This window comes from Balaenoptera acutorostrata, chromosome 9 (assembly GCF_949987535.1).
Source record: "Balaenoptera acutorostrata chromosome 9, mBalAcu1.1, whole genome shotgun sequence".
In the NCBI taxonomy this organism is placed as follows: Eukaryota; Metazoa; Chordata; class Mammalia; order Artiodactyla; family Balaenopteridae; genus Balaenoptera; species Balaenoptera acutorostrata.
Window position 1 is genome coordinate 26,675,004 of NC_080072.1, and position 14,230 is coordinate 26,689,233.

Here is a 14,230-nt window from a genome sequence, read left to right on the forward strand (position 1 = left end):
AAGCTGATTTATTTTGGGATGAAGTGTCACAATGTCTGTGATTTACTTGAAAATTATTTTGCAAAAAACCAAACTATATATGTAAATACATACATATAAAGCAAACATGCCAAAATGTTAGCCATTGGATCAAGATGATGGGTATACAGGTATTCATTGTATTGTTCTTTGAACTTTTATCTCTTTAAAGTTTTTCATTAAAAATATTGGGAAAAAAATATTGGCATTTGAGTCAAACTTTGAAGAATAGAATGTGAATACTATTCTTAAAGACTGATGTTCTGGGACTTCCCTGGTGGCACAGTGGTTAAGAATCCGCCTGCCAATGCAGGGGACATGAGTTCGAGCCCTGGTCTGGGAAGATCCCACATGCCGCAGAGCAACTAAGCCCGTGCGCCACAACTACTGAGCCTGTGTGCCACAACTACTGAAGCCCATGTGCCTAGAGCCTGTGCTCCACAGCAAGAGAAGCCACCGCAATGAGAAGCCCACGCACTGCAGCGAAGAGTAGCCCCCATTCACCACAACTAGAGAAAGCCTGTGCACAGCAACGAAGACCCAATGCAGCCATAAATAAATAAATAAATTTATAGAATAAAGTTTGAAAAAAAAAATTAAAAAAAAAAAAGACTGATGTTCTTACACTAGTTCATTTAAGACAAACTTAGATAACAGATAAAAAGAGAAAAATTATGATGTATAGTAGTCTCCGCTGCCCTCCACCACCACCCCCGCCCCCCAGCTCCCCACCATCCACAGTTTCAGTTACCTGCGATCAATCTTGTTCTGAAAATATTAAATGGAAAATTCCAGAAATAAACAATTCTTAAATGTTAAGTTGTGTATCGTTCTGAGTAGTGTGATGAAATCTGGTGCCACTTAGCCGTCTTGGTTATCAGCTTGACTGTGGAGGTATCGCAGTGCTTGTGTTCAGTTAACCCTTATTTTACTTAGAAATGGCCCCAAAATGCCACAGTAGTGAGGCTGGCAATTTGGATATGCCAAAGAGAAGTTGTAAAGTGCTTTCTTTAAGTAAAAATGTGAAAGTTCTTGCCTTATTAAGGAAAGGAAAAAAATCATGTGCTGAGGTTGCTAAGATCCATGGTAAGAACAAATCCTGTACCTGTGAAATTGTGAAGAAGGAAAAATAAATTCATGCTACTTTTGCTGTTGCACCTCAAATTACAAAGGTTATGGCCACAGTACGTGGTAAGTGCTTAGTTAAGGTGGAAAAGGCATTCACTTTGTACAATTAGATATTTTGAGAGAGATAAAGCGCACGTGCACAAATGAGCAAAATTCACATAACTTTTACCACAGTTTGTTGTTATAATTGTTCTATTTTATTATTGTTGCTAATCTTCTATCGTTCATAATTTATAAATTGAACTATGATAACATAGGTATGTACAGGAAAAAATAGCATATATAGGGTTTGGTACTATCCCCTGTTTCAGGCATCCACTGGGGGTCTTGGAATGTAGGATAAGGGAGCTACAGAGGATAAGAGAGGGAGGGATTACAGAGTTTAACTAGTCCTCTATTGTTGGATGGTGCAATAAACATCTGTAATATACACCCTTTGCTCATGTGTCTGATTTCTTGGAAGTGTAAGAATTCAGGCTGTGAAATGTAAAATAGATAGCTAGTGGGAAGGAGCCACATAGCACAGGGAGATAAGCTCAGTGCTTTGTGACCACCTAGAGGGGTGGGATAGGAGGGGAGGGAAGGACACCCAAGAGGGAGGAGATATGGGGGATATATGTTTATGTATAGCTGATTCACTTTGTTATACAGCAGAAACTAACACACCATTGTAAAGCAATTATACTCCAATAAAGATGTTAAAAAAAAAAAAGACTTCAGGCTGGAAAGGGCAGAGGTGGAAATATGAGCAGAGGCATGGGAGACTGAAAAGAATAAGGAGTGTATGGGAAAGGCTGAATAGTTTACGTTGGACCATAGGCCACTTAGACGAGAGGGTGTTATAAGTCTTATGATGATCCTTGAACGTAAAAGAGTTTGAGAAGACCTGCTCTCACTTAATCTTGGACTTTGCCAAGTACAGTTCCAAGCACTTTTTCATGTATAACTTATTTAAATTGCAGGTACTGGGAATTCCCTGGCGGTCCCGTGGTTAGGACTCCACACTTAACACTGCTGAGGGCGCAGGTTCCATCCCTGATGGGGGAACTCAGATCCTGCAAGCCTCGTGAAGCGGTAAAAAAAAAAAAAAGCAGGTATTATTGTTACTCGTAATTATAGGCAAGGAAACTGAGGCACAGAGATGTTTAACTACCCACGGTTACCCATCTAGCGAGAGATGCAGCCAGGATTCAAATGAATGCAGGCTGGCTCCAGAGCCGGAGCGTTATTATCAAGAACCATGGTGGGATGCTGAGCTTAAAAGCTGGGCCTTACTGACTTCAAACCTTAGACACATGAGTAAACGGTGAAGGTATAAATTAACATGGGCTTGATCTGTCCCTTTAATACCGCAAAAGCGTGAAGAGCATTAGGTGAGACCATAGAAAACTTCATAGATTCCTTATCTCCAAAATATAGGAAGCATTTAACACTTAGCATTGCTCCAAAATATGGCCAGCTTGCCTGAACTGAAACGATTTGCAGGCTTCAACAGTGAAGAGGTGTGCTCCACAGCTTGATAATTAAATTCCAAAAGGCGCGCGAGCCCCAGCGCAAAACAGTTTCCCGCCTCCCAGCCGGTTGCAGCTCGCTCAGCAACAGCCTCTCTACTCCCAGGCCGTGACGTCCCGCGCTTACATTGGGCCCGCCCCTGGGATCTTCCTGCTTCTGCGCGGTTCAGTAATCGATGATTTTGCGCTCTTAACTCCGCCCGCTGCCCCGGAAGTTAATGCAGAAGCCACACCCCCTCCTTGGCCGGCCCGGGCGCAGCCATTTTAATTCATATCTGAGTGGGCGGTGGCGGTTCTTGTTGGTGGTCTGGCTCCGCAGGGCAGGGGGCAATTTTAGTTGTCTGGGGGTGGCTTTTAGTTTAATTTTTCTTTTCTAGCTTGGCATCGCGGGCCAGTTCGCACGTTCTAGTCGTCTGAGGCCATGTCAGGAGACGGAGCCACGGAGCAGGTGAGGAAGGAGAGTGGTGGGGCCTCGTGGCGACCTCTTCTCTCCCCGTCTCTGTTCGTCCGAGTTCTCCAGCCATGTTCGCTTGAGTAGGAATCAAGGGTCTAATGAACCCGAAAGACAGGGTACAGAAGTACGGTGGGAATTGGGGAGCAAGATCTGACTGAGATATAAAACTTTTTTGGCTTCTCTGTCTTAGGCGTTAAGATGAACAAATATTTGATTTAGACAATAGCCGGGAAGCTACTTCGTCCTATTTAGATTCATGGGACTTCTCCGGTGAGAGTCTTTCCTTTAATACCATTTTGGTGTTAAGGGGTTAGGAATTGATGATTTTAACGTGTACTCGCTGTTTTCGAAAAACTTGACAGTGTTCCCTTCGCCGGCTTTCCGATATATACTGCACCCAGAAAAAGGTTTGAGAAGTAATTTAAGATGAAACTAATCTGGAGAATTAGACTCTTGCATGAGCGAATGAAGAAGGAAGCAGTTTAGGAGTAAGAGCATCGTTATGCTAAGGTTTGGGAATTTTGTGGCTTTCTCCTGCTTCCCTTTCTTCTATCAACATTTCATTTTCATTTTTCCAATGACACAAATAATTGTAGAATTTGATAAATCGGAAATGAGAAGTCTGTTTGGGCCACTGTAAGTAAAAGCATCTGTTTTTTAGTACTGGATATGTGACATTTAAGTATTGTAAAATTCAGATTTTTAGTTAAATGATTTTTTTTTTTGCTCTTTATTCAGAATTTTGTAGGATAGTATTTACCTTCGAAAGAGGAAACTGGTGTTTTATGAAAGCTGTCAATTTATTTTTCGATTCAAGTCCGATATGTTTAGGTAAATAGTTTTTAAAATGGAGGCTAGCTAGACTGCAGTCTCAGTTTCCTGAAATTTCCCATTGCCATAGCAACGAAATACACTTAGGTTTTCGTTTTTGAGGTCCCCAGCTTTTAACGTGGGGGCTGTTCTTGGAGGTTGACAGAGATGAGGCAGAATTGGAGTGTTCCCATTGAATAGGGTGACTGTAAATTTTATTGTGTCGGGAAAGTTTGGCTAAACTGAATTTTGTGTTTGCTCGTCGACTGATTTCAGTCCTGAAATTTTCACAGTATTTACATTTTACATGCTGTTAGAATGCCCAAGAATGCCAAGTCTTAAAATCGTTATGTCAAGTCTGTTTATGTATACCTACCCTTTTTCTGGGCTCATGTTTTGTCACCTGAAAGTAGAGGAGGAGTAATGTACTGAGGTTTTCATTGAAAGCTTCCCGAATTCATTGTTAATTTTTAAATTTATCTGAAAGTGTAAACACACTGAAATGTTGCCATGACCTTTCCTTTCACAACTGTGGTGTTTTAAGTGGGAGAGCAGGTGGTAAAAATTTAAAGAAAAAAATTTCACCCATAAGTTTTATGTGTAAAGTTTAGGACATAAGGAAAAGTGAAGTGAACAACTGCAGTACAGTTCTTCACCTAGAATCGACAGTTGTTGAGTATTTTGCCATATTTGCTTTATCTCCTTGTACATATTTATTTGAAAGTAAGTGACACATATTCAGCCCCCCTTATATCAGCATTCTCTTATACAGTATAAGGCATTAATGCTGTTATATAACCATTATACCATTTCCCACCTAAAAAAATTAATAGCAGTACCATATCATTTCTAAAAATCAGTCCCAAGAATGTGATTCATAGGGTTTTGTTATTTTAAAAATCAGAATCTACACTAATATGTATAAAATGGATAACTAATAAGAACCTGCTGTGTAAAAAAATAAATAAAATAAAATTCAAAAAAAATCAGAATCTAATCTAGGTTATTTGCATCATTTGGTTATGTCTCTTGAATCGTCCCTGTGTTTTTTTCTCCCCTAGGATATTTATTGTATATTTGAAGAATCCAGAACAGTTCTCTTGCAGAACTTCTCATTTTATGTCTGGGCTTATTTGTTTTGTGTGTGTGTGGTATCATTTAACTTGTCCCCTCATCTTCTGTATTTCCTGAAAATTATGGTTATGTCTAAACTCAGAGCTTTGATAATATTCAGGTTAAATATTTTTGTGTAGAATACTTTATAACATCACATCAAAAGGCACTTCATGCTAGGTTGTTCCAGTGTTAGTAATGGTTAAGTTTGGTCACTTGGTCAGGGTTAGGGTAATGACTGCTGGATCTGTTCATTGTAAAGGATTATTTTCCCCTTTGCAGTTAGTAATCTGTGGGTTGATAACTGTGTTTCTCAATAACCTTTTATCTAGTTATTTATCATCAGTTGATAATCCCTAAATAAATCAGTTGTTTCCTTGAAAGTGGCAAGTGGTGGTTTTTTAAAAAATCCTGTTCTGTCTCTACTTACTGGCTCATATTTTTTCCTCAAAGATGAAATTCCTTTTTTCTTTTCCCCTCCTTTTAGAAGATTGAGGATAGCTGTGGATTCATGGGGTTTCTCTGTATTGACTATGTTAAAATCAGCTATAGCCTTTTCTTTTTCTTTTCTTTTTTTGTTTTTTAAATGCTTAACTTGTCCTAGCCTTTATGGTGCCGCCTATATATTTTTTCCATCAGTCTGTAAGACATGTTTTGATATCTGAGGATCAAGAAAAAAAGAATAGTATAATGTATGATGTTTCTATCATAGAGCTTCAACTCACAGCAAAACATGTTTTCTCCATACTTTCACTTACTCTCCCCACCTCTATCACTTTGAAGCAAATCGCAGATACTGTATTATTCAACTTTAACTGAAATGGTAATTAAATGATACCTTAAAGAGTGACATGATCAAAAATAGGAATCAAGTAGCTCGCTTGATGTGTAAGACAACAGTTAATGAAAATTTAGAGGAAAAATGAGATGATGGACAAGGAAAAAAAGACTAAACAAAACTGAAGAATAATAAGAAAAACATCAAAACCACTCTGAATCATGGATTTGCTTTGGAAAGATGGTAAGGGTGGGATAGACAAAGAATCCTGTGAGATATGAATTACAGATTTCTTTTAGCTGGTTAGCATTGAAACTCAAAAAAAAATTTTGTTCAGTAAACCTGATAATATCTTAAATTTGTTATTCAGAAATATAGATGGTCCTTTCTTCGTACTGAATCTCTGAATTTATGCTGTATGAAAGAGGGAAATGATTGTAGACAAGCAAAATCACAGCTAAGGTTTATTGTGTTTTTTTTTTTTTTTTTTTTTTTAACTCTTGTAAGGAAGTTCTATTTTACATTTAGAGGGCTATTTATAAATTACCTTGCAGTTTTGGTGGGTATTCTTCTGGAGCTTCGTGTTTACTGTTTTTGTCAGTTTAATGGTGACAAAACCACCTGCATATAGGTTTTGTTAGGTTTTCCTGCTAACAAAAGCACATCTGGTTCCCGTGTGGAATTATGGCTATATTTTTATCGTGTACATTTTTTTTACTGCTTGATTCAACTTCTGATCTCATTCTTCACTCCATTTTACCTTGTGCACCACCTCTACAGCATTTAATAGGCTATTGGTTAGAGTTCCTCCACTGGGTTTTGAGTTGAAAGGCTGCCTTAGTTATTCACCATTGTACCTTAAAAACCTAGAAACACTTGTTTTGATAATTAAAGGTGTTCACTAGATAAATGGATAAATTTTTGCATTCAGGCTATATGCTATGTTACAAAATTTTAAAGAATTGTATCTTTTGGGAATACAGGTGCTTATAATTATTGTTAATAATTAATACAAAGTAAAATATTTTGGGGCATAAGAGTGAATGGTTTCTAAAGTTTTGTTATATGTATTTGGCCAAAGAAATGTATTTGGCCAAGTCAATTCCCATGAACCTTTAAGTACCTAAAATTCTGTTTCTACGCTTTTGTGTTTTAGGAATAAGATTTCAGTTTTCAAACAATTCATAGCCTATCCTAGAATTAGGCAGGCCTAAAGTATAAAAAGAATGATCCTTACTTCGGAAAAATTGCATGACTTGAAGGAGCACAAATTAATTGCCAATAGTTCTTAACAAAGAGGGGAATTTAGGGCCATAAATAATTGTTTTGTTTTTGGTGAAAAATAAGTTTAGGAAGATATAGAAAATATGAAAAATATGTGTTCTGTTATATACTTACTAATGAGGAAAGAAAGACGAAACACTCAATGTTGAAACCTGATTTATTTTGTTGAGTAACCATTAATATTTAGTAGGGTTAAAGGGAAATAGTGCCAATTTTAAACCCAAGTGGATGTATGTGGAGGTTAGAAGAGGGAGGGAAAGGCCAAGAATATATGTTATAAAGAATATATGTTATAACAACTGTGTTCTTATCCAATTATTCTTATCTGTTGTTAACAAAATCTTTCTGTAATAGCCTTTCCTACTTTTCCCCCTCCTATTTTAAGATACTTAGTATAATAGTTTGGGGCAGGCAAATTTGATTTGATCTTATTGTTAATATTTCTTGCGGAAACTGACTACATAGGATACTCTGTTTGGCAGTAATTATTCCTAAGAGAGATTGATCTGTGTTTACAGAAATATTGGTTTTCCGGAGAAGTACAACAGAAGGAGATTGTGTTAGAAGAGATTGCATTCCCTCAGCATTAGGAATACAGAAATTTACATCCTAGATAGACCTTCCAGAATGGCAAAATCTATTCAGATGTTTGTACCTATTCAGTGGATGATTGCAAAAAACAGTTCATAGTTTTAAGCTTTTCTGCCATTGTCTCTAAATCTTTATTCCTCTTTAGACAAGACCCAGTTGTCAATTTGAGTCTTTTTTGTTTTTACTGAACAGTTGGTAATGGTGTGAGAATTGATTTTAAAAGAGATTTTAGTTGAACAGATGTTTAAGCTATTTTTAGATTAATGGATAGGTTATAATCAGCAGTAAATATTGAATAAAACCAGAAGGGTTAAAACTGTGTCCTAATTGTTGTTTTCTAATGTTTCACTTAGTTTATCAAGTGAATTAATATTTTGGCTACTCCTGGTCTAAAGCTGCATTTTTCAAATTCTAAAATATTAAGATTTTTATTTATAGTTTGTAGCTGTTTGTTTCCTGGGGGATGAATAAACAAATTTAATAAGCAAGTATGATAAGTATAATTATTTGGACCAATAACCATTAGCCTATTTTTTCTTTGTTAAGTTTTTGAATTGTTTGCATGTTTAGTAGATTTTAGTCTTTGGAAGGTTTGAATGGATTATATATAGGATACATTCAGATTCATTCACAAAAAACATCTAGTAGAGTTTTGTTGCACTGGTAAAGGAACGTAGGACTAAGCTGGCATCCAGTATTAATGTCATCTGTCACATAAAATGCTTAATTCTCTAGGCATATGAATCGGCTCAGTTATTACTTGCAGATAGTCTTGCAGGGTGCTACCCTAGTCTACTTTTAATTTTGAAAAAAGGCTACCAAGACAGACTTAAGAGTTGAAATGTATGTATTTGCAGTTTTCTTTATGTTTTAATAACAACAACAAAAGGAATGACTTAGGTCTGATTCCACTTTATTTTTGAGGAAACACAACATTTGGAAAAAAATATATTTACAGAACAGATGGATTAGGTGGTGTTTCTCAGAATGGAGTCCATTGTCCATTGCATCATATTCACTTAGGTGCTTTATAAAAGTATAGGTGCCTATACCTCAATTTCAGACATACTATCAATGTAACAGATTCTGTAGGTGAGGCTGAGAATCTTCATTGGAAATGAGTATCACATGTGATTTTTATGTAAATGAAAGTTTGCAAATCACTTAGGTTAGGGATTGAAGATACTTGGACCTTCAAAGTTGGTTTTGAATACATTGATAAAATAAATGGAGAAAAGCACTGCAGATTATTTGAGGATGGTTAGGCCTTTGATAGTATTTTTACTGATTTTTCTCTCCCTACTATATTTAGTCACTCATTATCCTTAATAGTGGAAAGTACTCATTACAAAACTAGTTTTGAGACTCTTCTCTGCTTGTTCTGTTGCAAAAATCTTGGTCAAAAAGCTAATATAGGTTTACATCCTTTAACTTACTACATTCCTCCCTGCATACTTTTGATGTTTATCACTTGGTTTAAATTTTCACTGACCTCTAGTTTAACTTAATTTCCATATGACCTCCAGCATAACACCCTCCCCCATTTACCACAAAAATAGCTGTTTGGAGAAAGAGAAGTACATTTTTTTCCTGTCCAGGTTTTACTTGTGTGAATGGAAAGAAGAAATTAAATTAGATTATAAATTATTTAATCATTAATATAATAGTGTCTGTCACTTCTCCACACCCCACGCCATTAACAACCACCTAATATAAATTAAGCTGTCATATAGAAAGAAAGTGGTTTGCAGCTTAACTCGGTTTCCCAGAGGCTACATGACATATCCACAGTTATATGAAAAGGCTATTAAAAATGTTGCTCCCTTTTCCAACTACATAATTGTAGTTTTGTGGTCTTATACTTCATCAAAAACAATATACTGCAATAGGTTGAAAGCAGAAGCAGATGTCTTCTATTCAGCCAGACATTAAAGAGATCAGAAAAATGTAAAACAGTGCCATTTTTTCCACTAATTTTTTTTAATTTTGGAAAATATTTTAAAATAAAATCAGAAGTTTACTTTAAAATGAATTAACACATCCAAATTTTTACAGTTTTAATTTTTAGTATAATAATGTTGATTTAACCCCCACATTTTTTTTTTAATATTTTATTTATTTATTTATTTATTTATTTATTTATGGCTGTGTTGGGTCTTCGTTTCTGTGTGAGGGCTCTCTCCAGCTGTGGCAAGTGGGGGCCATTCTTCATCGCGGTGCGCGGGCCTCTCACTATCGCGGCCTCTCTTGTTGCGGAGCACAGGCTCCAGACGCGCAGGCTCAGTAATTGTGGCTCACAGGCCCAGTCGCTCCGCGGCATGTGGGATCCTCCCAGACCAGGGCGCGAACCCGTGTCCCCTGCATTGGCAGGCAGACTCCCAACCACTGCGCCACCAGGGAAGCCCCCTAACCCCCACATTTTAAAAAAAAACTCTGGTTCCTCATTTTTAAGAGTGCAAAGCGATTCTTTATAAGAAGTTTGAGAACTGTTGAAATAGTGCAGGGAGCCTGTGAGGCAATGTCATAAGTTCTATTTCTGAGTTAGCTTCACAAAACAAAAGGTTAAATATAGAAAGTAAAAAGACAACCAGCTGAATGGGAGAAAATTTTTGTATATCATATATCCAATAAAGGACTAGTATCTATAATATGTAACGGACTCTTGCAATGCAATAACAAAAAAGAATTAAAAATGGGCAAGCAGTCTGGAAAGACCCTTCTCTAAATATATACAAAAGCCCATAAGAACATGAAAAGTGCTGAACTTCATTAGCCACCAGGGAAATAAAGATCAAAACCACAATGAGTTACCACTTCACCTGCTCGGATGATTATAATCATCAAAAAGATGGATAATAACAGGTGTTGGTGGAGATGTAGAGAATTTGGAGCCCTCACACTGGTGGGACTGTAAAATGGTTCAATCGCTTTGGAAAACAGTCTGGCAGTTCTTCAAAATGTTACGCAGAGGTTTGCTTTTTGACCTAGGAATTTCACTTCTAGGTATATACCTAAGTCAAAAGAAAACACAAAACGAATTCCACTCAAAAACTGGAAATAATCCAAATGTCCATCAACTGATTAATAAATAAAATGTGGGATATCCATGCAATGGAATACATAGCAATAGAAAGGAAAGTACTGATATATGATAAAACATGAACCTTGCAAACATGCAAAGTGAAAGTCAGAAACAAAACACATTGTATGATATCATTTACATGAAATACCTGCACATCTATAGAAACAAAGTAGATTGGTGGTTGCCTAGGGCTAGGGGGATTGGGAAATGGGATTGCCTGTTAATGGGTACTGGTTTTTATTTAGGGTGATAAAAATGTTTTAAAATTTATTATGATGGTGTATATACTAAATTTAAGCCATTGAATTTTACACTTTAAATGGGTGAATTCTATGGAATGTGATTATGTCTCAATAAAGCCATAATTAAAAATAAAAAAGGTCAAACATGTATAATGTATCTTATCTCCATACTTTAAGCCAGTTGTACATGGGTTATTCTTCACATAGAAAAGTTGATATTTTAGCAGTACACTACGACTAGAAAAACAGTTCATAGAACAGATACTGGAGGTAGTTCCTCAGCAACATTTTCACCTTACACCAAAAAAAAGTCCGTCATCTACTTCACAATTTTTTCTGATTTTTGTACCCATTTGAAATAGTATATGTTGGTGTGTCTGTGTATACTCCTTACAGTTGTGTTATTTTTCTGGTTTTTAAAATTGTGCAAATCAAAGAAGTTCCCACTGTCCTACTAGTATCATTAAACGTGCATGCCTTGGGAACTGAACTAGTCCAGCTTTTGTTCCGCTCATTTGATTTGGGACCCATCCTACTCCCCATTATCATCCCCCTGAAGAATGATAATGGGATTACAGATATTCCAAAGACAAAAGCTGGATTTTGATAGAGTTTCTTTATAGTAATGTTTCTGGGACATGTAAGCATGAGACGGCTCTTCTTTTGCTATAACTAAGGAGAGTTCTGACCTCATTCCATTACAAATGGGCACTGGAAACTTGGCACAAGTTTTCTTAAAGTGACCTATTTCTCTGATCTGGCAACAGATTCAGGAAATAATATTACAAGTCCATTCCTTATGGAGGCTCAGTCTCCTTGTGGATACTAGAAAACTGTTCAGTTTTCATTTGCTTTACAGCAGTGTGGTAACCAGGCCACAAAACAAAAATGTTATGCTCTTGGTTACCCAGTTGGTTCATAGCTGTGATGATGAATGACTTTTTTTTTTTTTTTAATTTACTTATTTTTATTATTTATTTTGGCTGTGTTGGGTCTTCGTTTCTGTGCGAGGGCTCTCTCTAGTTGCGGCAAGCGGGGGCCACTCTTCATCGCGGTGCGCGGGCCTCTCACTATCGCGGCCCCTCCCGTTGCGGGGCACAGGCTCCAGACGCGCAGGCTCAGCAGTTGTGGCTCACGGGCCTAGTTGCTCCGCGGCATGTGGGATCTTCCCAGACCAGGGCTCGAACCCGTGTTCCCTGCATTAGCAGGCAGACTCTCAACCACTGCGCCACCAGGGAAGCCCGATGAACGACTTTTTATTGTGAGAATTAAATGTGGCCTTTAACTACCAGAGGATACTCTTGGCCATTTTGGTTACCTTCTATTGTTAATTAATTCAGTTGATTGAGAATTATCTAAATAGATTGTTTTATGAACATTTAACTACATCCTTGTCCAGAGGAAAACATTTAGGGTTATAAGAGGTTCTGCGAAGAGCTGAGCCATAGTTCTGCCGGATTCTAACTGGACTTTGGGCAGATTCGTGTAAAATTTAGTTATATTTTTTATTATGAAATGGAGTTATCAGTTACTTAACGAGGAGTGATAGTTAATGACTAACATAGTAGATGCTCAATAGATGTTTTTTTTATATCTGATCCAACATCCTTTCCATGGGGTTCTTAGGTCCCTGGTAACCTCTTCCCCCAGGTGTCTGTGGGCAGAATTTTCGGGGTTCCCTGAACTTGAATGGGCAAAATAAAACTTTTCACTAATCTCTAACTGAAATTGAGCCTTTCCTTCTATTACGAATGTAGGCAAGAAACCACACTAGTAGTGTTAGCAACAGCTGTGTGACTGGGACAGACATATTCAAAGTACTGTTGGCACTCATCACTAGACTCGCAACTAGATTTTGTTATTTCATGTGTTAAGTATTTATTACAATATAAACTCTGTTTAAAAATATTTTGATAATTATATTTCAGTATAATTGGTTTCCTTTGAAATCCTGCATAGTTTATTTTGTGTATTTAAGAACATTATCCCTAGAAAGGCCCATAGGCTTCCTTAGATTGCAGGAAGTTTCAGCAGCACACACAAAAAAGTTTGGAATCCCTAGAGAGCCATAATTTTCAACTGAGGCTGCACATGAGAACCTCCTGGGGAGTTATTTAAAAAATAGTGACGGTCCAGGCTCCTTCTTAGAGATTCTGTTTTAATTGATCTAGAGCTAGGCTTGAGCATCTTTTTATATTCCCTTTACCCCAGGTGATTCTGATGTGCTGCCAGGGTTGAGAATCACTAAGTGAATGGCTTGCTTTATTTTGTAAGGAGACATTTATACTTGCTGCAATTATGCTGGTCAGATATTAGATGCTATCTTCTGAGTTTCTCTGTTCTTTTGCAGATTATGGCATACATAATCTAATTTTGGTAGGTTAATTTTAAGCAAGTGGATTTGAGTGATTTGGCTTCCCATCAGACTGCTTTGAAACACTAATTGTTAGCATTGATTAATTTAGCTGGTTTTTAATTCCTGATTTAAAGTTCCTGTATCAGATTTACTTCTTATTTTACCGTTAACGTTTCATAGTTGATATCTTACGAATCCTAGTTTATTTTAAAGTATTTTTAAAGTTTGTCAAGAAGTAAACCGTTTGAAAGAAATCTTTATTTTGTTGTATCCCAAGTGCCCATTCATCAATGTCTGGCACACACTGGGCACTGAACAAATATTTCTCAGGTGAACTGTAAAAATTCAAACAGAAGAGTATACAGTGTGTGAAGTACACGTGTATGTGGTGTGTGTGTCTCCCCATCCACTCCTGTTTTTTTAACCGGCTGTTACGGAGATTGTTCCATGTTGCTGTTTATAGAGCTGCATTGCTTTGTTCCTTTTAGTGACTACAGATTCCATAATTTATTTAACCAGTTCTTTTACACATGATTATTTAAATTATTCCTAGTCTTACACAGCAACAAACAACCACATAGCTGATTACTCTCCTGTGTACATCTTTGTGTACATGTAGAGTAGGGTAAGTTGTCAGAACTGGAATTCAGGGTCAGATATTCATGTTAAATTTTGGTCAATATTACTGCTTGTTCCTGCCAACAATTCGAGAATGTCTGTTTCTATTGATATATATCCTTGCCAGTGCAATGTTAATTATAAAACACCTTTGTGGGTGCTTAAAACTTAGCCTTCCAATGCAGGGGGTGCAGGTTCGATCCCTGGTCGGGGTGCTTAAGGTCCCATGTGCCTCTCGGCCAAAA

At 37.0% G+C, this 14,230-nt stretch overlaps 1 protein-coding gene across 1 annotated transcript in view; it reads left to right on the forward strand.

The window, feature by feature from the left end:
• Window positions 1-2,909: 2,909 nt before the first annotated feature.
• Window positions 2,910-14,230, forward strand: part of CSTF3 (cleavage stimulation factor subunit 3) — a 70,511-nt gene continuing 59,190 nt past the window's right edge. Inside the window, exon 1 of the mRNA XM_007181042.2 lies at window positions 2,910-3,105. Within this exon, the coding sequence (XP_007181104.1) occupies window positions 3,079-3,105 (27 nt within the window). The 5' untranslated portion in view covers window positions 2,910-3,078. The remainder of the gene's footprint in view (window positions 3,106-14,230) is intronic.